The sequence below is a fragment of the Callithrix jacchus genome, chromosome 2, assembly GCF_049354715.1.
Source record: "Callithrix jacchus isolate 240 chromosome 2, calJac240_pri, whole genome shotgun sequence".
In the NCBI taxonomy this organism is placed as follows: Eukaryota; Metazoa; Chordata; class Mammalia; order Primates; family Cebidae; genus Callithrix; species Callithrix jacchus.
Genome location: NC_133503.1, coordinates 69,538,735 through 69,563,717, shown reverse-complemented (window position 1 = coordinate 69,563,717; position 24,983 = coordinate 69,538,735). Strand labels below are relative to the sequence as shown.

Genomic DNA, 24,983 nt, shown 5'->3' with positions numbered 1-24,983 from the left:
GGTGGGATGATCACTTGTGCCCAGGAGGTCGAAGCTGCAGTTAGCTATGATCATGCCACTGCACTTCAGCCTGGGCAACAAAGTGAGACCCTGTCTCAAAAAGAAAAAAAAAAAAAGGGCACATGGGCCTCAGAGAGCCTCCCTTAAGACTGGTGGACACAGCAGAATCCATGGGCCCGTCTGCTTATTCTGAAAAAGAAAAGCCACCACAGTGCCAGGTACCAGGGACCCCATGGGATGTGTCCTCACCAAGTCACTAACTGACCTGTCTCCCCTCAGGAAGATGTCCTCAACACCCAGTGTGGCTACGACGTCCGGCTCAAACTGGTGAGAGGGTTAGGAACTGGGCTGGGGCAGGTGGGGGTACTGGGATGGGAATGGGACTGTCCATAGTTCTTCTGGAAGGCCTCAGGGATTCTTCGGGGAGATGGTGCTGAGTCCCAGGAACTAGCCAGGCACCCAGGCAGTGCAGGGGAAGTAGACCCCTAGGCCCGGGCAGATGTGGGTTTGCTCAGTTCTGCTCTGTGGAGCACCCTTGAGGTGCCCAGCTTTGCCCTAGAGGCTGGAGATTTGGTGCTCATGAGACAGTCTGCTCTGGAGGAGAGGAGGGAGAAAGATGGTAAGCTCTTAGAGAAAGCAGTATGAACAGCCATGTGACAGTTTCAGTTGAGAGCTTGGAAGAAAATAAGGGAGGTGATAGGAGAGGAGCTGGGCAGGCAGGAGGCGGGTGTGCGTCCATGCTGAGACCCCATGAGAAGGAGCTGGCTTTGCAGAGGCCCGTGGCAGAGCACCAGGGAGCAGGTACCATAGGTTTAGTTCCTGGGATGGGTGTGAGCTTAGCAGGCTGCGGAGGAAGGGAACTGGCCTGAAGGGCAGTCAGGCTGAGCCTGGTGCTTGCGTGTCCCCAGGAGCTGGAGCAGCAGGGCTTCATCCACACCAAAGGCTGCGTGGGCCAGTTTGAGAAGTGGCTGCAGGACAACCTGATTGTCGTGGCGGGGGTCTTCGTGGGCATCGCCCTCCTCCAGGTACCCCTGTGGCCCCATGTGCCCTCCCCTTGGCGGGGCTGCCCTAGCTTTTCCCTCACCCATCCTCTGTCTTACAGATCTTTGGCATCTGCCTGGCCCAGAACCTCGTGAGTGACATCAAGGCAGTGAAAGCCAACTGGTGAGGCCGCCACAGGCCATAGTCACATGCCTGGCTTACCCAGCCTTGGGGGCCCCCCAGGACCCTCCTACCACACTCATGATGGGCAAGGCTGCAGGAGGCATTCCTGCTGAGACTGAGCCCTGAGGGGTTCGCCTGAGCCGCTGTGCTGTCCACCCACGGAGAAAGCTGCTGTGCTTCTGCCTGGGCCACTTGTCCTGTGTGTGCGTGCTCACACACATGCAGGCACACGTGTGCACAGGGAGCCACTGTTTCGGCTACATTTGGGGTAGTAGGATCTCCAGAGAACTAGGAAGGGCACAGCTCAGAGGGTGCGGGCCAGGCGGGGTGGGAGGTGATGTGTGAGGGGCCGCCCCTGTTTCCCACCCCCCAGTGCTGGGACGCACTTTTCTGTGTGTGGCTGTATGGGATGTGTTCCCGGAGCCACTGCCTCAAGCAGCTTGAGTGTTCTTCTCTATGAGCTGTGACTTTGAGCCTGCCAGGAGCCCACCTCAGCCTCAGTGTTCCAGACTCTGAAATGGGGCCAAGAATTTTCTCTCTTGCTTGCCTCTCAGGAGCAAATGGAATGATGACTTTGAAAACCACTGGCTTACGCCCACCATTTCTGAGGTCCTGTCCATGATGGGGCCTCAGCAGAACTCTCTGGTTGGGGCCCCTGGCCTGGCGCCACCCTGCCGACACATTTTCTTTGGCCTGGGTGGTTTATATCCTTGAGCCAACTTTAGAAATTGGTAGATTTCACATGAGTCCAGATCCGCAGCTTCTTTTGAAGAATGACCACCTGGCTACGCCGGCTCTTCAGTGGCAATACTACCTGGGACACTGCCTCCCCTGTCACCAGGGGCCCCAGCTGGTCCGTTCTACTCACCTAAGTGCCGCCTGACCCTGGTACACTCGGAGTTGGCCTCTCTCGCCTCTGCAGGGTTATTCCCTGCACCTCGAGGCCGCTGCGGGCCGACCTGGAATGCAACACAGGGACCTGAAGGATCGGGAGGCTGGACCCTGCTCCAAAGAGGGTGCAACCTGGGAGGGGCGGCCTTGCTGGGGACTCCGGTGGGAGTAGAGTGCCCAGGAGAGGGTCTGAGGGTTGTGATGGGGTTAGGACAACTTTGCAAAAGAAGTAGCTGGAAGCTAAGGGACTGGGGGGAGCCTGTTTGGGGGGGTCTGGATGGTTGACTCCTAGGAATCAAGTTCAGCATCTTCGCCACGGCTACAGAGCTCCTTGATATGCACTAGAGGGCGTGCCGGCCCCACACTGCCTGGGTCTGGCTTCCCACAACCTCTCGCCAGTAGAGCCCATGCCTGCCTACTAGCCCTTCCAAGGTTCTGGGAGTTTGGGAACTTCTCATGAGCCAACTGGCTCAGGCTTGGGAAGGGTGGCTGCCGCCCTCAGCTCCACCTCATCAACTATGCAAGGGGTATGTGTGGAGTTACCTTGCCGCCCCCTCCCTGGGCTTGTCCAGAGATCTCAAACTCGGATGCCCCTGCAGCCACGTAGATCATATAAGTGGTTGAAGCAGGCACTAGAGTTGGGAGCCTGTTTCACTTTGATTTTCCCACTGTTGCTGGAGACAAAGACATCATGATGAGAGAAATTTCGCACAATCTAGTGGATAACTGCCACTTGCCTTGAGAGCAATAGAGTGTGGTAGGACCCCATCTGATGGTGGCTGCTGCCATGTTCAGGTGTAGCTAATTGCTCTGATTGCTCTGATGTGGGAATGCAGGCCTAATGCCAGAGATCTGGATAAGCCAGAAATACAGATTTGTATGTGAGGTGTCCTGATTTTTAAGTTGTTGGCAGAAACTAAATTCAGAAATTAAATCTGCAGGCCAAACAAGGTACAGGGCCCAAGTTTGGCCCCATGCCCCAGAGGTCCCTCTAGGACAGTTACCACTGGGGCCCTGGCTGCTCTGTCATTCAGGGATGTTGGGCACTGCTGCCTGGTGGCCAGGGTGTGGGCTATGCACCCAGCACTGTGGTTCCTTGGCCCCGCCAGGCAGTGTCCTGGGCCCCTGCCAGGCGCTGCTGTGAGTGGTTTATACATGCTACAATAAATGCAACTCACAGTGTCGTGCATGTGTCTTGCATTTTCACTTTCATTTTATCCCTCAAACCACACAACAGCCTGTGCAGTGGAATTTCTTTTCCTGTTGAGGAAGTGGACTCAGGGCGGGGAGAGATTGCCTGGAGCACACAGCTGGGAGGGGCACACCAATCTGACTCCTCTTGCTGGAGTTTTGCACCATACCTGTCCTGTGTATCTGATATATGTGGGGAAATCTCTGTACTCAAAATATCAACCAATAGGAGTGGTTCATCCATCCCCCAATTGTGAGTTGAACGTCAACTTGGGTAGAGACACAGAGGTGAAGGGCAAGTCCCTGTCTGTGTGCTGCATTCTTGCGGAGGAGCCACGGAAAGCAAGCTGGCCAGCATTTTTGTTAGTGATAGGTGCTATAAAGAAAGCAGGAGTGACTGCAGGGGGCCTGGGAGAAGGGAAGGGGAGGGGCACCTTCTCTGGGCTGCTCTGGGGGAATGATGTTCCAGGTTTTGGTACCAGTTTCTGTCGAGGCCCTGAAGCCAGGGTGGGCTCTGTGGGAGCCTGGGGTAGCTGGAGAGGTGGGAGTCGGGAGGGACAGAGGGCATGAGCACAGAGAGGTGGTGTAACCAAGATATGTTTGGAAACAGGATTGAAGAGATGGGATGGGAGTGATTAGTAGGAGTGGTTGTGGCCCTGGCGGGGGAACTGGATATCCATTCTTCCATTCATCCACCCACATTAACCATCTATTCATCCATCCACTCACCCACACACATTCACTCATCCATCTGTCCACCCACCCACCTGTCCATCCACATATTCACTCATCCATCCATCATCCACCCACCCACCCACCCATCATCCACCTACCCATTCATCCACATGTTCATCCATCCACCCACTTACCCACCCACCCACCTACCCATTCATTCACACATTCACCCATCCATCCACTCACCACCCATCTGCCTATTTATCCACATGTTAACTCATCTATCCATCCACTCACTCATCCATCCACTTGCCCACCCACTCACCTACCCATTCATCCACACATCCATCCATCCATCCAGTTACTGACTCACCTACCTACCCATTCATCCACACATTAATTCTCCATCCATCTATCCATCCATCCATCCATTCACTTGCCCACCTACTCACCCATTCATTCCCATGTTCACTCATCCATCTATCTCTCCATTCGTCTGTCCACTCACCCACCTCCCACCTGCCCATGCATCCACACATTTATCTACCCATCCACCCATCCATCCATTCATCCACTTACCCATCCATCCACCCACCCACCCATCCATCCATCCATCCATTCATCCACTGACCTACCCACCTACCCATTCATTTACCCATTCACTCATCTGTCCACCCACCCTTTATCCATCCATTCACCCATCCACCCACCCATCCCTCCATCCATCCATCTTCATCCTACATCCACTCACTCACCTATCCCCTGCCATTCACTCAGGTAGGTGCTAGCTAGAGGCTAGGGCTATTGAGGCAGCTCAGACCTGCCTCTGCCTTCCCGGAGCCCAGTCTTTTGTTGGAGGCAGACAAGGAACACTTACTAACGTGCAATGTATACCTGGTGAAAAGGACGTGATGATCACTGCTAAGTGGAGTGTTAGGCTGGCTACGGACACATTTCCTGTCCTCATAGTAGAACTTGGAGCAGTTCTCTGCACCAAGGGGCTCTCTTACCCACAGATGATGCAGCTTCTCCACTTATGAAAAAAACACAAGGGAGCTTGTAAGGCTGCTCATCCCTCTAGGAGGGTCCCTGGGCCATGGGACCAAGGTCACCTCCCACTCTCTGTTAGGATGGGATGCACACTGGTAGAGACAGGTGCGCACTGTCTGGCAGCCTGGGAGTCCCCAGGAGCCCTGGGCCTGCCTGTCTAACCACAGGAGAGGCTGCCAGCGGCTCCCCAGTCAGCTTGATGGGAGGACATCCTGTGACACCAAGATACTCTACAGAGAGAGCTGGGGGACGGAGAGCGCCCAGGCTAGCAAGCTTCTTTATCTCTGGGTGAGGTGGTCAGATGGACTGGAGAGGCCAGGTGGGGGTTCCCTCTGGGGAGGCTAAGGCCACAGGTGCCTTGGTGGTAGCCACTCCCAGTAACCACCAGAGGGCACCAAAGTGCCACCCACGCAGCACAGCGGGCTCAGCCCGCACAGGCAGGAAGAGGCTCTGTGTAGGGTCATTGAGGGTGACCCCTAGAGCCAAGCAAGCCTTTGCAATCGTTCCAGAGACCCGGGGACCCACCCCTCTGGTGCCAAATCCAGGCCTCACTACCCTCTGCCCTGTCTTCTCCAGGGAGTGGAGCAAATGACCCTGCCTGCTCAAGGTGCCTCTCTCAGTGCTGGGGGTGGGGGGCGAGCCCACCTGCTGGGGTGGGCGGGTGGTGGTGTCCGCCAGACAGACCTGGAGAAGGGGGTGAGCATCACTCTCTCTAGGAGGATGACACCACGTGCTCCCCAACCTACACCTCCATTCGCTCTTTCAGCCAGAGTAACGGAGCATCCCATAGCTGCCAGGCGCTGCTGCAGACACATGAGAGACAAAACTAAGGCCCCACCTCGTGCAACTCAGCCCAGGCCAGGGACCAGCCGGCTTTGTATACCAAAGGCCAAATATAATGGCAAAAACTGCAGCTACTTTTGCACCAACCTAATTAAATCCACTAGGCTGTGAGGCTGTGCACCCCTTGACTCTGCCATGGTAGAAGGCAGCTCCAGGCAGCATGTAAGCAGGTGTGGGGTGTCCCAACATTCTTCTTGTGGACGCTGACGGTGAGCCTCGTGTGATTTTCATGGGTCATGAATATCATTCTACTTTTGATTTTCAACTATTAAACAACAGAAAACCATTTTTAGTTCTTGAGCTTTACAAACATATTTAGGGGGTGGGATCCACCTTGTGGCTGGAGTTTGCAGACCAGGGTCCCGGAAGGAAGGAAGGGGAGCGTGCACAGCAAACATCATTGCACAAGCTGGCCCTTCTGTGAGGGAGGACACAGCAGAGCAAGCAGAGCTGAGACAGGGCAGGCCTGGCACTAAATGGGGCAGTTGGAGTGGGCCTCGCTGTGAAAGCCAGATGGAGCAAAGACCTTTCATTTTAATTGTAACAGATTTTTGACAGCACAAGGAAAATAGGAACCCATTGTACTTAGAAAATTGTCTGGGCACCGTGGCTCACACCTGTAATCCCAGCAATTTGGGAGGCTGCAGTGGGTGGATCACTTGAGGTCAGGAATTCAAGACCAGCCTGGCCAACATGTTGAAACCCTGTCTCTACTAAACACACACACACATACACACACACTATCTGAGCATGGTAGTACATGCCTGTAATCTATCTACTCAGGAGGCTGAGGCAGGGAAATCACTTGAGCCTGGGAGGTGAAGGTTGCAGTGAGCTGAGATCACACCACTGTACTCCTGCCTAGGCAACAGAGCAAGACTTTGTCTCAAAAAAGAAAAGAAAAAGGTGCGGTGGCTCATGCCTATAATCCCAGAACTTTGGGAGGCTGAGGCAGGTAGATCACGAGGTCAGGAGTTCAAGACCAGCCTGGCCAAGATGGTGAAACCCCATCTCTACCAAAAATACAAAAATTAGTTGGGCCCGGTGGCGGGCACCTATAATCCTAGCTATTTGGGAGGCTGAGGCAGGAGAATCGCTTGAACTCGGGAGGTGGAGGTTGCAGTGAGCTGAGAGGGTGCCACTGCACTCCAGCCTGAGCGACAGAGTGAGACTCCATCTCAAAAAAAAAAATAATAATAAAGGAAGAAAAAAAAGAGATGAAGCTAAGGTCCTGTTTCCACCCCATTCTGTCCCCTAAAACCACCCCCTCCCAGCTCCTCACTGTGCCATCACAGCTATGGGTCACATTGTCTATCCTTCCGGACCTGTCATGTTTTCTAAATTTTGTGCTCATATTCTGCATCCATAGAGTGTTTAGTACTTTTCCTGTGTGTTTCGAATGGCAGGACACTGTTCCCATATTGCTGCAGCTTGCATTTGCACTCCCCACAATGTGTTTTGAAGACCTAGCTGTGGGCCAGGCACAGTGGCTCATGCCTTAGTCCTAGACAGCACTGGCCACAGTCACTGCTCCTGGAAGGGGAAGGGGACCACTGGCGGGCAGGGGTGAGAGGAGCAACATAGTGAGATCCCACCTCTACAGAAAACTGAAAGTTAAAAAAATCCATTAGGTGTGGTGGTGCATGCCTGTAGTCCCAGCTTCTTGGGAGGCTGAGGCAGGAGAATTACTTGAGCCCAGGAGTTTGAGGCTGCAGTGAGCTGTGATCACATGACTGCACTCCAGCCTGGGCAACAGAGCAAGACCCTGTCTCAAAAAAAAAAAATGTTCGTGCATTCAGCCAATTTGTGTCATGACTGCAGGGGTATCTGCCGGCAGCGGGGAGCCATGCTTTTCCTCTCCATCTGATGCATGAGGACAGTCAGGCTGTTCCCGCTTTGGGGCCCTTTCCATGCCAAGGCATTGGTACAAGGCATGGCTAAGACCTCTTGCTTCACTGGGCAGGAGGACAAGGGACGGGGAGGGTGGCCCCAAATCAGGGCTGATGATGGAGGTGGCCCTGGCAGATCCCTGCTCAGGCCTGGGAGCCTCATTTCTGCTCCTCAGCTGGGGCATTGGCTTGATGGGCAGCATTACCTCAGGTCTGGCATCTGGACCTCAGCCCATCAGAGGTGGGAAAGACACAAAGGAACCCCCAGCCCTGCCAAGGCCCTGCCAATCTGTTGCCCTGGTAATGCCTCTCTGGACCCCTTGGCAGCTATGCAGAGCGATAGGGACGTCAGCACCCTGCAAAGAGGGGCCTCTGCTGTGGTCCAGGTATCCAGCCCTTGCTAGAGGCTGCCATGGGTGCCAGAGTCCTGGCCGTATCTGCACACCTGGGTCCTGCTTCCCGGGATCATCCTCCATGGGAATTAGCTCTCTAGGTCTGCCTCCCTGTGAGAGAGCTGCCTTCCTCAACCAGCCCCTTCCCAGACTGCTCCAGCCGGTCCCACTCCCAATCTGTGGGAACCACTCTGGAATCATGCTCAGGGCAGGTGCGGTCTCCTGCAGCAGGGACACGTGGAATCCAGCTGGCTCACCATCAGCCAACGTTTACCAAATCATGTTGTGCTCTGGGTAGTGCTGGGCACCTGGTATTCATTAGTGACTCTGACACAGTCCCTGCGTTCCAGGGGCTCACCGTCTCAGGGAGACACAGACAGGTACATCAGCAGGCTTTAAAAGTGATTGATTTGTTCAAATAGGTGGTATAGGCAGGTGGCTAAAAACCACACACTGCATGGAAAGATAAGAGCAAATCCCCTCTCACCCCTGTCCCCCAGTCCCTTTCCCCTCCCAGGGGCAGTGACTGTGGTCAGTGCTGTCTGTGCCACCCTGGACATGGCCCGTGCCTTTAGAAAGCCAGGCTCCTCAAGACAAAAAGCCCACCAGAGCCACCTCCGCAGACCCACACAGCCCACCAGAAGCCTCCATACACCCTGTCCGTGTTTCTCACTAACCGGCATTTCTGGAAGAAATGACATATCAGTATGTATAGTTTCAACTCAGTTTCTACTCAGTATAGTATCTACTATGTATAGTATCTACTCAGTTTCAACGACAGCAAAGTGATAATAATAGCAAGAATTTATACTTGCAATGTGCTGGACGCTTCTCAAAGCACTTTGTTTATATGAGTGGATCTACTCCTAAGAACTCAAGGGACAGGCACCTGCTGGTCTGGCTGCACAGGCGAGGAAGCCAGGAATGCCCAATCAGATGCACACTGCCTGACTGACTCAGCCCATTTTCTTGGACATGCAGGAGGTTTCTAGGCAGCGAACACCCTTGGACTCTATCTCTTGGCACTTGCATCTCTGTAGGATAAGTGTTTGGAAGTGAATTGCTGGGTTAAAGGGCAAGTGCATTTTAACTTTACATAGCTGTTGCCAAATTGCCCTTGGAAGAGATTTACAGTGCCACAGACACCATTGGGCGGCCCCTTGTCCTCCCACTGGTGGCAGCCGGAGCCCACCCTGCATTTCACCCACCCGGTTCATCTTTGTGAATCTGATGGAACAAAATGGTCTCTCTTTGTGGTTCTTTGCACGCCTCTTATTATGAGAGAGGCTGAGCATCTTTTCATGCAGATCAGTACAATTTGGCATAGTCAGAATTACCAGAGCGAGCTCCAAGGGACAGGGGAGCCCTGGGCTGGAGTGGTTCTGTGTGGGGCAAGGGAGCTGGTGTGCTGGTCTGGGGGCCTTGCAGGAGGATGGTGTGTTGGGTAGACGCAAGGAGGGCGCTGCTGGTGGAGCTACTCACCTGAGCAAAGGCTCAGAGGGCTAGGAGGCAGGGGGGCCTGGCCTGGCCCCTCTAATCAACAGAGAGTCGCATGGCCCCTGCTCCTTGGGTCCCTAAGTCCCCAGCCAGGTTGCTTCCTCTGCTCTCTTTCTCTGCTTGAGCTAAACTGCGGTTCCTGGGGGAGGGCTGGGAGAAGGTCTCTGCCTCACAGAGGGCACCCTCCAGTGTCCCCAGAGGGAGCCTGACCCCTAGCCTTCAGTGAGGAATCCCCTACGGCCTGCTCCGCCTCCTGGGATCCTCCTGCACCTCCCACCCACCCCAGCAGCAGGGGCCTTTACATCCTCATTAGCACGGCTCAGTGGCCAGCACTGGGAATTGATCTCCCTCGGGCCTAGTGTGGACAGCAGCTAATAGGGATGAATGGGGCAGGAGGCGCCACCAAGGCAAGGTCTCGTGGAGGCCCGCACAGCGTGGAGCGGTGGGAAGATGGAGATGTGCAGAGCCAGGCCTGACACGAAGCTGGGACGCCTGCAGCTGCTTTCACTGCTGGCCAACCTGGGTCCTGGGGCAGGAGGAACAGACAGGGGGATGAGGTGGGGGAGCGCTCCAGAATTCAGCTGCCCATGGGAGTAGGAGGAGGCCTTGGAGATAGAGCCCAGTCTAGGAAGTGGAACTGGAGTTCTGGGGTGGCATCCAGGAAGGCTCTAAGCATTGGGACCCCAAGGTTAGGCAGGCAGTGCTGGAGGGGAGTCAGTGTGGGGGAGGGAGGGAGACACTCCAAAGCTGGATCTAGCCTCATGAGGCAGGCAGGATGCCATTGTTTAGTCAGTCAACAAACACCTAGTATTTACATGTGCCAGGCACTGTGCCAAGGACTGGTACCTATATAAAGTGACCAAGACAGTCAAGATCTTCTTTCATGGCGGGGGGGGGGGGCACAGATGATGATACATGATCAGAAGAAAGTAAACAGGACAATGTGCTGGGATGAGGAAACAGAGGTGCTACCGGAAGATTTCCAGGGAGGTCTCTCTGAGGAGGCCGCATGTGGGCTGAGACCTGCATGGTGAGAAAAAAAAAAATTATTCCAGGCAAGGGGACCAGGCAGTGCAAAGATCCTGAGGTAGGAATGGACTTGGGCATTTCAGGAAAAAGAAGGGGCATTGTGGCTGCAGTGTAGCCCACGAGGAATAGATGAGCTGAGAAATGGGTGACAGTAAAGCAAGGAAAGTCATGGTCAAGGCCAGAGCCCAGGTGCCAGGTCTAAGGGGACAGTGGGCAGGACCCCCTCCCTGAGTGGTGTGGGCCATACACAAAAGTTGGGAATGAGGTCCTGCCTGGGTCAGCCAGGCCTGAGGACCCAAGGGAAGCCAGGCTTTGGAAGACTTCATCACTGCCTGGTAACTATGCCTGCAAATGGGAGAGGGGGTGCCCCGTGTGTCTGGACCAGCCTCGGCCAGATGCAGAGGACACAAAGAGGCCTTCCTGGCCACTCTAAGAGAGGGCATCCGGCCCCTGCTGCGTGCATGGCTCAGCGACCTCCTGTCTCATCTCACTTCTGGCTGACTTGAGAACCCAACTCCCAGCAACTAAGAAATCTGTTCATGAGCATTAAAGTTTTTGGATTTTTTTTTGCAGTAGGATCTTGCTCTGTTGCTCAGACTGGAATGCAGTGGTGAGATCATGGGTCACTGCAACCTCAAACTCCTGGGCTCAAGAGATCCTCCCACCTCAGCCTCTCGAGTGCTGGGACCACAGGCAGGTGCCATTAAGCCTCTTTTTTTTTTTTTTTTTTTTTTTTTTTTGTAGAGACAGAGTCTAACTATGTTGCCCAGGCTTATCTCAAATTTCTGGGCTCCAGGGATCCTCCCACCTTGGCCTCCCAAAGTGCTGTGATTACAGGCATGAGCCACGGTGCCTGACCTAAGCATTAAAGTTATACAATAAAGCTCAGTACTGAAGCGGGATGGAGCCAGCCCAGCAGGCAGGGACACTCTAGAATTCTTTCAGGGTTTGAGACCTGAAAACCAAAGTATTTTTTTTTTTATGGGCAATTTAAGCAATTTCCAAGGGTGATCTTGACTATTCTTTTGATTTTTGTCATATGTGCTGACCTCACCGTCGAATACCCAGGTTGGATGTTGCTGTCACAGTTCCTGTGGGCTGAGGCATGTCTTGGACCCCCAGTGGGCAGGCGCTGGCAAACCAGGGGAGGGTCTCACATGAAAGAACCACAGCAGACTCATCCCTTTGACAGAGGAAAAAAACAGAATAGTGTTTGGATTACAGATACTAGTAAAATATGATCTTGAAAAAACATCTGATAAACTTCAGCATCAATTTATAATTAAAAATAAAATCACCAGGTGCAGTGGCTCACGCCTTTAATCCCAGCACTTTGAAAGGCTGAGGCAAGTGAATCGCTTGAGATCAGGAGTTTGAGACCAGCCTGGCCAACATGGTGAAACCCCTTTCTAGTAAAAAACAAATACAAAAAATTAGCTGGGCGTGGTGGCACATGCCTGTAATCCCAGCTACTTAGGAGGCTGAGGCAGGAGAATAGCTAGAACCCAGGAGGCAGAGGTTGCAGTGAGCCGAGATCACACCACTGCACTCCAGCCTGGACGACAAGAGTGAAACTCCATCTCAAAAAAAAAAAAAAAAAAAAAAAAAATCAAAGTTTCTTAGCAACTAGAAATACAAGGGAATGTCTTTCACCCGATAAAGGGCATGTACCAGACATAAGGAACAAACTTTATTATTTATTTATTTATTTTTTTAGAGACGAGGTCTTGCCAAGTTGCCCAGGCTGGAGTGCAGTGGCTATTCACAGGCGAGATCCCCCTACTGATCAGCAGAGGAGTTTTGACCTGCTCCATTTCTGACCTGGGCCAGTTCACCTCTCCTTAGGCAAGCTGGTGGTCCCCTGCTCCTGGGAGGTCACCATATTGATGCTGAACTTAGTGCGGACACCTGATTGGCATAGCGCACCACAGCCCAGAACTCCTGGGCTCAGCCTCCAAAGTAGCTGAGACTGCAGGCACGCGCCACCACACCTGGCTGGAACAAACTTTATACTTCATGTTGAAACATTAGCAGCAAGAACAAGACAAGGATGCTGAGTCAGTGCCACGATTCAGAACTGTCATGGAGACCCAGCCAATACAATAACACAAGGAAATAAATAAGAAGGATAAAGATTAGCAGGGAAGAGACAAGGGCAGGACCCATCTCCATCCTCTTGTTTCCAATTAAGCAGATACCTAATACATTTTATTAAATTGGAGAAAAACTCATTATGTCCTTAAAGAAGGTTCTTGAAGGTGATGGAGCAGAATGGATCCTCTAGTAGCTAGAGTCTGAAAAATTCAGTGGTGGTCAAGAAGTTCCACTGGTCAGGGACCTGCCAAAAAGATAGAAGCATGATATTTCCCTAAGACCAGAGCAGAATGAGAGCTCTTGAGATGGCAGGAAAATCATTTTCAGAATCATTGGTGTTGATCCAAAAATAGGGGCAAGATGTCTGGGTTGGTAGACTCTCTGTGGCAGAGGAATCAGTGGTGCCTGGATTCTGAAATGGGAGCAGAGAGCTGGGGGAGCAAGCCAGGCAGTGTCTTCCAGCCAGTGGGGAGCTGCAGGGAGAAGAGGAAGCCTTTTCGTTCTTTGCCCTGGGATACTGAGCATCAGAATATGCTTGCTGCTGTTTTCCATGGAGTTCTAGAATATTGAGTTTAATTCCCACTTCTCGTTTATTTCCTGCCAGATTTGGGTTCCTGATGTGTCTATGACACACGCAGGAAAGGTAGCTCTGGTTCAGGGTGAACTGTGTGTCAGGCACATACTGCTTCTGCCCGACCCCCATCTCTGCCCCACCTTCTGGTGATGTGACCTAGATTTTCCTTTGGGAAAATCCTCACTCCTTGATTTGTGTTCTTCAAGGGGAGTGGCATAGGACCCAGGCCTGGCATCAGCACATTCCATGGCCTTGGCCATGGAGAGGGCTAAGGATGCCTGCTCCTGGGTCTTCCCTGGGACAGAGAGGCTCCGCTCCCTTCCCATGGAGTTCTGTAGCTGCTGGTGACCACCTTCCTGCCTGTGGTCCAGAGTGAGGCTGACAGAGAAACATAGAGTCCAGAGAAGGTGGGCGACCTTGGCTTGGTGATGGCACTTGAGCTGTGGGTGTAGCCATATCTCATGGCAGAGCCATCATTTTGTCTAAGGGGGTCCAAGTTGGGTTTCTATTATCTGCAACTGAAAGTCCTTATGGATATAGTGGGAAAGAAGGGAGAAGTTGAAGGCCTGGGTCACACATGACCTCTCTGGGGGATGGGAGTGAGATTTAAACCACTTCCAGATGGAGCCCAAGCCAGCGATTCCTGCTCCTTCCTCTGTCTCATAGCACCCCTCCCAAGGGAGCTGCTCCCAAGATCCCTAGAGGAATGGAGGAATGACCAGGCATCATGCTAAGGAATTTTCGTAAGGTCAATGTATTTTGTCTAATTCACACACATCAAAGTCTCCACATTTTAAGTGCATATTTCAGTGACTTTTACAAACGTATTCCCCTGTGTAACCACCAAGATAGAGAAGATTTCCATCACCCAGAAGGTGCCCTGTGGTCCTTCATGTCAATCTCTGCTTCTACCCTGCTGCCAAACAACCACTGAGCTGCTTTCTGTCACTGCAGGTTAGATTTTTTTTCTCTAAAGTTTTGCATACAGTCCATCCTCAGTATTCACAGATTCCATATTTGTGGAGTTTTCCACTTGCAAAAATGTGTTTGTAATCTCCAGATCAATCCTTGTGGCACTTTGTGATCATTCCTGAGCACTGGCAGAGCACTGGGAAGTTTCATCTGTGAATGCGCGTGTCGGCGGAGGTCAAACTCAACAGGGCCTTTCCCCATCTTCTCAGGGCTGCCTTTCTTGCATTTTCGTACTTTCTGTTGGGGATTCCACTGTTAAAAATGGACCTCAAGCTGGCTGGTGCTCCTCAATGCTAGAAGGCTCTGATGTGTCTTACAGAGAAAATGCATGTGTTGGATAAGCTTTGCTCAGCCATGAGTTACAGTGCTGTGGCCATGAGTTCATGCTAATAAACCAATAGCCTCCCTATTAAATAAGGTGTCTTTATACAGAAGCACACATGCCGCGAAGGTATACATTGATCAGATGACCACAATCTTGTGAGCAGAGGTTTGCAGGAACCTAACTCTGCATTTCCCTGGGAGCAATGCTTCCATACCGGCGAATTCAGCGTTCCTGGGAATGTCATGGAAAATTACTGCCAGGCAGGAAAGCCAGCCATACATGCAGTCATACAGATGCCGCCTTTTGAGTCTGGTTTCTGTCACTTTAGCATAACGCTGTTGAGATTCAGCCCTGTTGTTCCTTTTGTTGCTGAGGAGTATTCCGTTGTGGGGCTACGCCAGCTTCCCCATTTACTCAGCAGTTGATGGAGCATTTGGGTTCTTTCCAGTTTTTGGCGTTTTATGAATAAAGCTGCTGTGAACTTTCGTGTACAAATCCGTGTGTGGACATACGTTTTCATTTCTATTCCATATTAGCACAGGAGCACATGCATTTATTACTTGCTTAATGCTTGCAGTAATCCTGCATATTATGCATAAGGAGCTGGGCTCGGAGCAGAGCTGTGGTGGCCTGCTGAGTATTACATGGTGGCTCACAGCAACTGCCACGGGTGCAGTCTTCCCTGGGGGAGACCTGGGGGTCCCTATTCAGAGTGGCCCCGTGGTGGGTGGGAAGGCCTTGGCTCTGTCACTGCCTCTCCAGGGCCTAGAAGTCCTTGGCTGCAAAGTGCAGATTCTGTCCCTTCTGAGATCCCTGAGCTCCAAGCCTGTGATTCAAATCCTGCTCAGCCCATTGCAGCCCTTCACAGGCTGAGCAGTGCAACAGCTGAGACTGACAGGCTGGTGGGTTGGCTGGCTGGTTTCTAGGGCTTCGGCTGCCCTGAATCCATTCCCCTTCTGGAGATGGCCCCTGTTTTTGCTTTTGGGGCTCATTCTCCTCTAGCATTTGCAGGGGATGAGTGGTGGAGACTGCCACCAAGGTCTGACAGTCTCTGGAGGAGGCCCACACACCGAGGGCTTGGCTGGCTGGCTCTTCTCTATGGTAAGGTCTGGAGCCCTGAGCAGAGAACTGACACAGGGACTGAGAAGCAGCCAGAGCAGGCTTCAGGTGGCCTTCGCTCTACACCCTTCCCAGGTCCAGGCTTCTGTCTCCCAGCTGCCCAGAGAGCTGCCTGACAATCTCCCAAAGCCTCCTGGAAGCTTCCCATTGCTTGCGCTCAGCAAACCCTGCATGCCACAGTGGATGCTCCCCTCCCTCGAGCCCCTGAGCCTCAGCCTGGCTTGTCTCTTAGCAGGCTCTTACCCTGGACTCAGCCTCCTGCCCTTCTGTTGGCTTAAGGAAGCCCCAGGAGAGGGGATGGCCTGGTACTTGACAGCAACTGATGCAGAGGGAAGAGTCCGAGGCTTGGGGAACAAAGACGAAGATCTGGGTGCTGAGTTGTTGCTTGTCCTCTGGGGCTCGTATTCCTCATCTCTAAAATGGGTACCATTTCCAGTTTCATTCATTGTCATTGACCTCCATCTCCTGTGGGTCCAGGCACTGTCCCTGGGGCTGGGGATCAGTGGAGGAGAGGGATCCAGATAGGCGCCTGGCCTGATGGAGGAGAGGCAGACGCTGTATTGTAGATCTTCAAGGTGACAGAGGAAGTCCCGATGCTCTGGGGACCAACTTAGGGTGTTGTCCATGCCTTGGCCAGTCCTGGTGCCAGACGCTGACTTTGACTACCTTTTTCTTTTCTCGAGACAGAGTCTAGAGTCTCTCTCTGTTGCCCCAGCTGGAGTACACTGATGCAATCTTGGCTCACTGCAGCCGCCTCCCAGGTTCAGGTGATTCTCCTGCTTCAGCCTGCTGAGCAGCTAGGATTGCACACGCACACCACCACACCTGGCTAATTTTTTATATTTTTAGTAAAGACGGAGTTTCACCATGTTGACCAGGCTGGTCTCGAACTCCTGACCTCCAGTGATCTGCCTGCCTTGGCCTCCCAAAATGTTGGGGTTACAGGTGTGAGCCGCTGTGCCTGGCCTGACTTTGACTACCTTAATGCAAAGGGGAATTCATTGGAAATAAAGGGCAGAAGTCAGGGCAGCCCTGGGGAGCTGAGTGGTGAGAACTGAAGGAAAGTCTCTTTAGGGTGTGGCTACCCAGGTGAGAAATTCTGCTGAGATTCAAAATTGCACAGAGGGGTGAGTACCCACCAGGGTGGAGGGTGGGTCTCCTGACTGACAGGCTGCCAAGCTGGCCTGCAGTGGGCTCCCCGAAAAATGGGGTAAAAGCAGGGAAGGAAAAGTCGCAAGTGTCTTCTGGTGACTGGTGAGGGAGGGTGGTGTCAGGTAAGGACTTGCAGGACGCACTCAAATGCATGGGAAACAGAACAGTGAGCTCCAAGGGGCAGAAGCAGCAGAAGCTTTTGGCACTGTGAGCCTCAGAAGGGGCTGCCCCTACCCAGTGGCCAGCCCAGGGAAGGCCTCCCTACCTGTTCTCTGACTCAGCGCCTCCATATTGGAGGGTCTTGACACATGCTTGTGAAGTGTACTTGGGACGGATGAAGACCAGCACCTGGGCCTTGCCAGTCCCACCTGGCCCCACCTGCCAGGAATTCAGAGGTGAGCTGCAGAGACCTGGCACGCACAAGGCTACTGTCCAGTCACTGAGGTGTGTGGCAAGGGCTCAGGGAATACCCAGGGAGGTGGCCCACCCAGACAGCAGGCAGGGCCTTTCAAAGGAGGCCAGGATGGCTGAGCAGTGTAAGGCAAGGCCGTGGCAGAAAGGAGGGCATTCCTGGGGGGAGGGACCCTGCGTTTTGATTCTCAGGCCCTGGTTCTACCCTGTGGACCTTGGAGGGAGCAGGGGGCTGGGCAGACAGAGGTGACCTGTGAGGGGGCAGGAAGGGGAGGATGGGGATGGGGAAGAGCTCTTGTGGGGGTAGACATGGGAAGATGAGGAGATGGGGTGGGGGGATGCAGGCCTCTGCAGGTCCTGCAGAGGACAACCCAAGGTTACCTTGGCCTGTGGCTCCGCGGCTCAAGCTGCTGGCAGAGACGACAACAGCGAACCAGCAGCCTCTCCGAGTTTTATTATCATTCAAATGAGGACGTGGAGAGGTATTTCATTTGATTGGTAGAATAATAGGAGCCATTTATCTACCTTCTCTCAACCTTTCATATCTGTTTCACTATTTTATGGGATCGCATACATCATAGTAAAGGCAAAAATGTATTTTTTTCCCTTGACTTGGGGCTGGGGGGTGCAGCAGAGATGGGAAGGAGGCTCTCAGAGTGGCTGGCAGGAGCTGAAGGAAATGAAATCGAAAAAGACTATTATTGGTGACAGACAGTTACATCTGAAAGGGAATAAGAAACTCCCCAGTGCGGGCTAGGAGAGGAGTTTTAAATGGAAGATCTAACAGCCGCCAGCTCTAGGTCCATTGAGAGGCAGAGGACTGAGGGAGGTGTGGGGGGTAGGGGAGCGAGACAGGGAATATGGTGGGGAATGGGTAGGGTGTGGTGCTTTGGGGAACCAGGAAGGTCCTTGAGGGAAACAGCAACGAGGCTGGCACAGGGGCAGGTGGCTCAGCTGTTGGAGTTCTTTGTCTTTCTTGGGTTATGATAAATTACACATGTCATACAAGGATCCATTCTCCTTTTGAAAACTCTAGAACATCACAAGTAAAGACCCCATGAGCACCAGCCCTAATCCCAACCCATTCTACCTTCCCAGAGGTAACCACTATTAAGATTTTTTTCCTCTTGATTTTGCAAATATGTAAAGATGTCTTAAAAGAAGTAATACTCTTTTGTGAATTCCTGCCCTGCCATTCTTTTTTTTTTTTTTAAGTCAAGATCTCACTCTGTCACCCAGGCTGGAGTGTAGTGGTGCACTCTCAGCTCACTGCAGCCTTGAACTCCTGGGCTGAAGTGATCCTCCTGCTTCAGCCTCTAGAGCAGCTGGGACTACAGGTGCACATCACTACACCAGCTAATTTTATTTTTAGTAGAGACGAGGTCTCCCTGTGCTCACGACCCAGGCCAGTCTTGATTTTCTGCATTCAAGCCGTCCTCCCAAAGTGCTGGGATTACAAGCACGCACCATCGCACTTGGCCCTTTACCCTTTCTTGAAAGGTATCACTCAGCTCCTCATTTTTTCTCACTGGACATGTTTTCGAGCCTTGGGTGGGTCTCAGTCATTCCTGGAGCTGCCCAGGGTGCTCCTGTCTGTGACTGTCCTGTGCTGTAGCCCCCTGACGCCCCCCTGATGACCCCTTGGGTGGCCTCCAGATTTTCACAATGACAAAGACTGCTTCGAGGGGTCTGGGCAAGGCTTTCTTGAGGGCAGGTGAGCAGTGAACTCTCTGGTGGGGAGGGGTACATTTTTAGCTAGAGAAGACGCTGTCCCATTTCTGTCCAAAGCATCTGTGGCAGGGCAGCAGCCAGCCCAGGGAAGGCCTTCCCACCTGTTCTTTGACCCAGCCTCTCCACATGGGAGAGTCTACGTGCACATTTGTGAAGTGCACGTGGGACCAATGAAGCCCAGCACACGGCTCTTGCCAGTCCCGCCTGGCCCCACCTGCCAGGAATTTAGAGGTCAGCTGCAGAGACCAGGCACGCAAAAGGCGTCCAGTCACTGGCCACTGTGAGGGGAAGCGCACAGCTGTTCCTGCACAGAGGTTCCCTGTGGAGTTGTCTTGGTCAGGAAGTAGGTGGCAGAGAGGGGAACCGCAAAGCCCTGGGCAGGGTGTCAGAGCAGAAGTGGGAAGGCGGGACCCATGCGACCCCACTGGGTGGGGAGGGTGGGATTCCTGGGAGGCAGGCAAAGAGCAAACAGGCAAGACCCTGGATGTGAAGGCAGGCCACAGCCTTGGGCTGGGTGAGAATCAGCAGCACTTGGTGTGGCTGGCAGGGTAGTCTGCCAGCACGGCCAAGGAGGCAGGTTAAAGGCAAAGCACAGGTCTCTGGATGGTGCCAGCATAGGGCAGGGGTGTGCAGAGCATGGGCATAAAGAGTCCTCCATGGGGCCTGGCTCCCTGACAGCAGCACAGAGACAGGGAGGGTCCCTCCGTGCGTGGGAGACAACTCAAAGCCTACCAGGTATGGGCTGAGGCTCCCTGCTCAGGCCCACTGTCCCCCACCATGGATGGCACTTGGTCCCAACCCTCAGAGATGTGGTGGGAGCAGGTGGGGGATAGGAGTGAGTGGCCGTTTGAGAACTGGGCTCTCTATTCCGGGAGACTCTCAGGTTCCAGAACCCTCTCAGGAGTCCCATTGCAAGACTTACAAGGAGTTTCTTTTTTAAAAACAAAACAAAAAACAGTGTTATTGAGATGTAATCCACATACCATGCAATTCGCCCCCTAAAAGTATACAATTCAATGGTTTTTAGTATATTCACAGATGTGTACCACCATGATCATTTAGAACGTTTTCTTTTTCTTTTTTTTTTTTGAGACAGAGTTTCGCTGTTGTTACCCAGGCTGGAGTGCAATGGCACGATCTCAGTTCACCGCAACCTCCGCCTTTTGGGTTCAAGCAATTCTCCTGCCTCAGCCTCCCGAGTAGCTGGGACTACAGGCGTGCACCACCATGCCCAGCTAATTTTTGTATTTTTAGTAGAGATGGTGTTTCACCATGTTGACCAGGATAGTCCCCATCTCTTGACCTCGTGATCCACTCGCCTCAGCCTCCCAAAGTGCTGGGATTATAGGTGTGAGCCACCACGTCCGGCCAGAACATTTTCATCACCTCCAAAAGAAACCCTTTAGCCATCACCCTACCTCTGCGATCACAAATCTCCATTCTGTTGCTACAGGTTTTCCTGGTCCGGTCACTTCACAGGAGAGCAAGCACTTGATGTGTGGCCTTCTGCACAAGACTGCCTTCCTTCAGCACCATGTGTGCAGGGATCAGGCACCCTGGAGCCAATAATCAGCACTTCATTCCTTTGGAGGCCGAATGATACACCACATATTGTTTCTCCACTCATCAGTCGCTAAGCATTGAGGTTATTCTCACCTTTTTTTGACTTCAAATGGCCTCTGACTTACAATGGTTCAACTTAATGGTTTTTGACTTTACAGGGGTGTGAAAGCCACATGCATACAGGAGAAACTGTACTCCAAGCACCCACGTGAGCATTCTGCCACGAGATGTTCAACACTGTATCATAAAAAAGGCTTTGTGGGGTCGGGCATGGTGTCTCATGCCCGTAATCCCAGCACTTTGGGAGCAAAGGCAGGCAGATCACCTGAGGTCAGGAATTCAAGACCAGCCTGGCCAACATGCAGAAACCCCGTCTCTACTAAAAATACAAAAAATAGCCGGTTGTGGTGGCATGCACCTATAATCCAGCTACTCAGGAGTCTGAGGCAGGAGAATGGCTTGAACCCAGGGAGTGGAGGTTGCAGCGAGGCGAGATCATACCATTGCACTCCAGCCTGGGTGACAGAGTGAGACTCTCTCTCAAAAACAAAACAAAACAAAAAAAACATAATAAAAATGAAAAATAAAAATATAATTAAAAATAATAAAAATAAAAACGGCTTTGTGTTAGATGATTTTGCCCAACTCCAGGCTCATGTTAATGCTCTGAGCACGTTTAAGACAGGCTGGGCTGAGCTTGATGTTCAGAACGTTAGGCATCTTACAGGCGTCTTCAACTTAGGGTTATTTCCAATGTAGAATGAGTTTATCATAAGTGGAGGAGCATTTGTACTATGAATAATGTTGCTATAAACATCCGTGTACACGTTTCAACGTGAACATATGTTTTCATTTCTCTTGTGTGTGTGTGTACCTACGGGTGGAATTCCTGGGCCATTTGGTGTCTCTGTTTCAGAAGCTGCCAGACTGTTTTCCACAGGGGCTGCACCCACTTCACATTCCCACCAGCAGGGTGTGAGGGTTCTGACTTCACACTTCTCACCAGCACGCATTATCTGACTTAAATTCCAGTCATCCTAGTGGGAGGAGTTGCTTTTTGAGGAAACTTTAAAAGCAGGTGGGGCTAGGTGAGGTGCCTCATGCTTGTAATCCCAGTACTTTGGGAGGCCAAGGTCAGAGGATCGCTTGAGCCCAGGAGTTCGAACCAGCCTGGGCAACATAGCGAGACCCCTGTCTCTACCAAAAATTTAAAAATTAGTTGGGCATGGTGCCATGTGCCTATAGTCCTAACTACTTGGGAGGCTGAGGCAGTAGGATCACTTGAGCCCAGGACTTTGAGGTTGTGGTAAGCCATGATCACAACATTGCACTTCAGCCTGGGCAATAGAGCCAGATCCTGTCCCAAGAAAAAAAAGAAAAAGAGAAAGAAAAAAAAAAAAAAGAAGCAAGTGGCAGAGCTTGGAGCACCTCTGGGCTCCAGGACTATTGGGAGTCTGCCTTGGTATCATCTCAGTCAGACCCCGGCCACATGAGCAGCTTTAGCCACTTTCTGTTCTGATCTTGGAACTCGGAGCTTCCCTCCCCACGGATGCTCTTGTGAAGCCCCACGGAGACTCTGAGTGGCCTCCTCTTGACAGTCAAATAATAATAATAATAAAAATAATAATATAATAATAATTTAAACTGTGAGTCAGCAATTTCCTCTTATGATTAAGATGGTCCCGGGGGGGCTTTGGTCACTTGGAACCTAAAGATATTGACTTTTTTGCTATCTTTCTTTTCTTGAGACAGAGTCTGGCTCTATTGCCCAGGCTGGCGTTCAGTGTCATGATCATGGCTTACTGCAACCTCGAAGTCCTGGGCTCATGTGATCCTCCTGCCTCAGCCTGAGTGGCTCAGAGTCTGGGAGCCTGCCAAGGCCCCAGGTCACACTTCCTGGCCTGACCAGACCAATGAACCCATAGTCTGGTATCTGTAAGCCCCTCTGTTGAGCTGGGAGCCCTTTGAGGGACTCCTGCTTGCATTAATTCAACCTACACCGCTGCTTCTGAGTTTCACTCTCTGCCTGGGGTGTCTCCACCTCGTTCCTGCCACCCATCTCTGAGGGGCTGTGACAAATGCTGTCCCTTAATACATCCTGGCTCTGATGTGAACAGCCTTTTTCTTGGATCCTGAACACAGCTTTGTTACTGCTGGGGCTTAACCATGCCTTCCTGAATGCCCAGGAGAGCAGCGGGGACATTACAGGGGACTCCAGAGGCTCAGGCCCTGCCCCACCTGGCTCCTCCATCCCAAATTCAGCCCCAGGGTCTTGTTCACCAACTGCTGGGCTGGAGGTCGTGATTTCCATGTCCACTTGCTGCTGGGCAACAGGGCAGATTTCCTGGCCCCTGCCAAGGGGTCCCCAACCAGGCATCTCGCTGATTTCATGGACCTGCCCCAGAGAGGGGCACACAGTTCTGCAGCACCCATCTTCCCAGGACTGCCCCCTTCCAGTCTTCCAGGGGTGACACTGTGATGTCACCCCTAGTGTGGGCCATGTGTTCCTGTGGCACTCCCCACTACCACAACAATTAGACCCCATCCTGAGGACACAGGCTGCACGGAGAAGCAAAGAGAAACACCTTAGCTGTGGAGCTTCCAAAGCCTAGGTCCTACCCCGCGCAGCACATTGGGGATGCTCTCTGCACAGCACGAGTCTCCCCTCAGCATGGACAGATGAGGTTAAACGTTGTCTGGGGAGGAGAGAAGAATAAGGAACTAAGGGAGGGGGCTCTCCTGGGCTGGGTAGGGGTAGGCTGGAGAAGGATAAGCCCCTAGGGGAAGCTGTAGCTCTGATCCCGGGATTGGTGGGGCAGGGTCCTCAGGTACGCTATGCCCTGAGGAGGTTAGGGGACATTAGACGGGGGGGTGAGCAGTGGCTCAACAGAGGGCCTGTGAGAGCCCAGCGAGCTCCCCAGCCCCAGAGCCCTTCAGGGAGCAGCCAAGTTCTTAAGGAGGGCCTGGAAGGGCATCCCAGTTGTGACAAGAGGAGGCCACAGCCAAAACTTGCTTGGCCCTGACAAGCAGAGACCAGATGGGGATGCAGACAGCTCATCGGCTGCCAACTTGGAAGGGAGATGACGGCCAAGAACCAGATGTCCCAGTGCATGTCTTGGGGGTGCCAGCAGGGATGACATCGACCGATGACCCATCTGCCACCTCCCCTGATGTTTATGACGTCACCAATATTTGCTAGGATTCGGGGGGCCAAGAGGTGGGGGAGGGGGACCCTGAATCAACTGAGTTGAAGCTGACAGAGCTGAACTGAACTCATCAAGACTTTTCTGCTACTCAGCAGAAAATGGAGGTTGGAAAGGAAGAATGTAGATAGTGGGAAACTAAGGTGGGAGTTTGGGTACACCTGCGTGAGTGCCTGAATATTCACACTCACACTCCAGGGCTGAATGTGGGACAGTGAACGCAGCCTTTGGCGGGGTGGCTCTTCCTCCCATCCCTGGTCACAAAATAGGCACTGATGTGTACCTGAGCGTGCCCTCCTTACTCTCCCTTCTCAGGGCAGGTGTCAGGGGAACAGAGAGGTCTGGGTGAGTGGTGAGCACAGGCATCTATCTTCTTGCTCCCCGAGTCCCCCTTTGTTGAGGATGCTGCCAGGAGCAGGTGAAAGCTGGAAGGGCACGTGGTGATGACTAGGAAGGAAGGAGGCAGTCCCCGGTGCCAGGTGACATGGTGGCCAGAGGAGAGGGAGAGGTCTGGAAGAGTCTGGGATGGAGGAAGGCTCAGAGGAGGCACTGGATGGGGGTCAGCAGACTTTTTGGGAGCCAGAATCCACTTCCGGTTCCTGGGCATATTCCCTTAGCAAGCCGAGCCTTCGATCCTCACCCCAAACAAGGTTGGCTTCGCATGTCTGCCTGGCCCACATCTTTTTCATTCCTGGTTCTCACTTGGGAAACCTTCATCTCCCAGTAGTTTAGGAAGGGCTGATCCTGGCCTCTGGCTTTAGGCCTGGCCAATGAGATTGTATTCTTGCACCCTTGTTGGAACTGTTGGCAGAGGGAAGCTGGCTCTCTGCCAAGGTGGCTGAGCTGAACAGTGAACATATAGGACCGTGGGCCCCTCCTTGCTGATCTGGGCCCAGGCCCCTGCCAGGCCCTTTGCACCTGCTGTTCACTTCCCCCGAGTGCCTTCTCTGACCTTCACCTTCAGCTCCTCTCATCTGAGGCTCAGCCCAGTGGTCCTACTCAGAGGGGCCAACCCAGCTCCCTTAAAGCAGCCCCAAGTCTTGTCCCAGGGCCCTCCCAGTGTCTGCATTTCTTCCCAGCACTCACCACCATCTGAGATGAACTCCCGAGCTCCTTTTAACTTTTGTATTGACCATCTCCTCCTCTGATATCAGCCCCCAAGAGCAGGAACCCTGTGGCGCTCATTCCCGAGCTAAGACCCAGCACAGAGCAGACATT

General features: G+C 52.7%; 1 protein-coding gene across 5 annotated transcripts in view; it reads left to right on the top strand.

Annotated features, from left to right (window-relative positions):
* The window catches only part of TSPAN17 (tetraspanin 17), a 29,763-nt gene extending 8,580 nt beyond the window's left edge, over positions 1 to 21,183 (top strand). For 3 of the 5 annotated variants that reach the window (XM_035290651.3, XM_054251910.2, XM_054251909.2), the window contains 3 exons: positions 280 to 327; positions 909 to 1,025; positions 1,103 to 3,244. In XM_035290651.3, the coding sequence (XP_035146542.1) occupies positions 280 to 327; positions 909 to 1,025; positions 1,103 to 1,168 (231 nt within the window). In that variant the 3' untranslated portion in view covers positions 1,169 to 3,244. Of the gene's footprint in view, positions 1 to 279; positions 328 to 908; positions 1,026 to 1,102; positions 3,245 to 20,452 lie in introns of those variants that run through there. The other 2 variants (XM_017969644.4, XM_035290652.3) reach the window with 2 other exon arrangements.
* Positions 21,184 to 24,983: the final 3,800 nt, after the last annotated feature.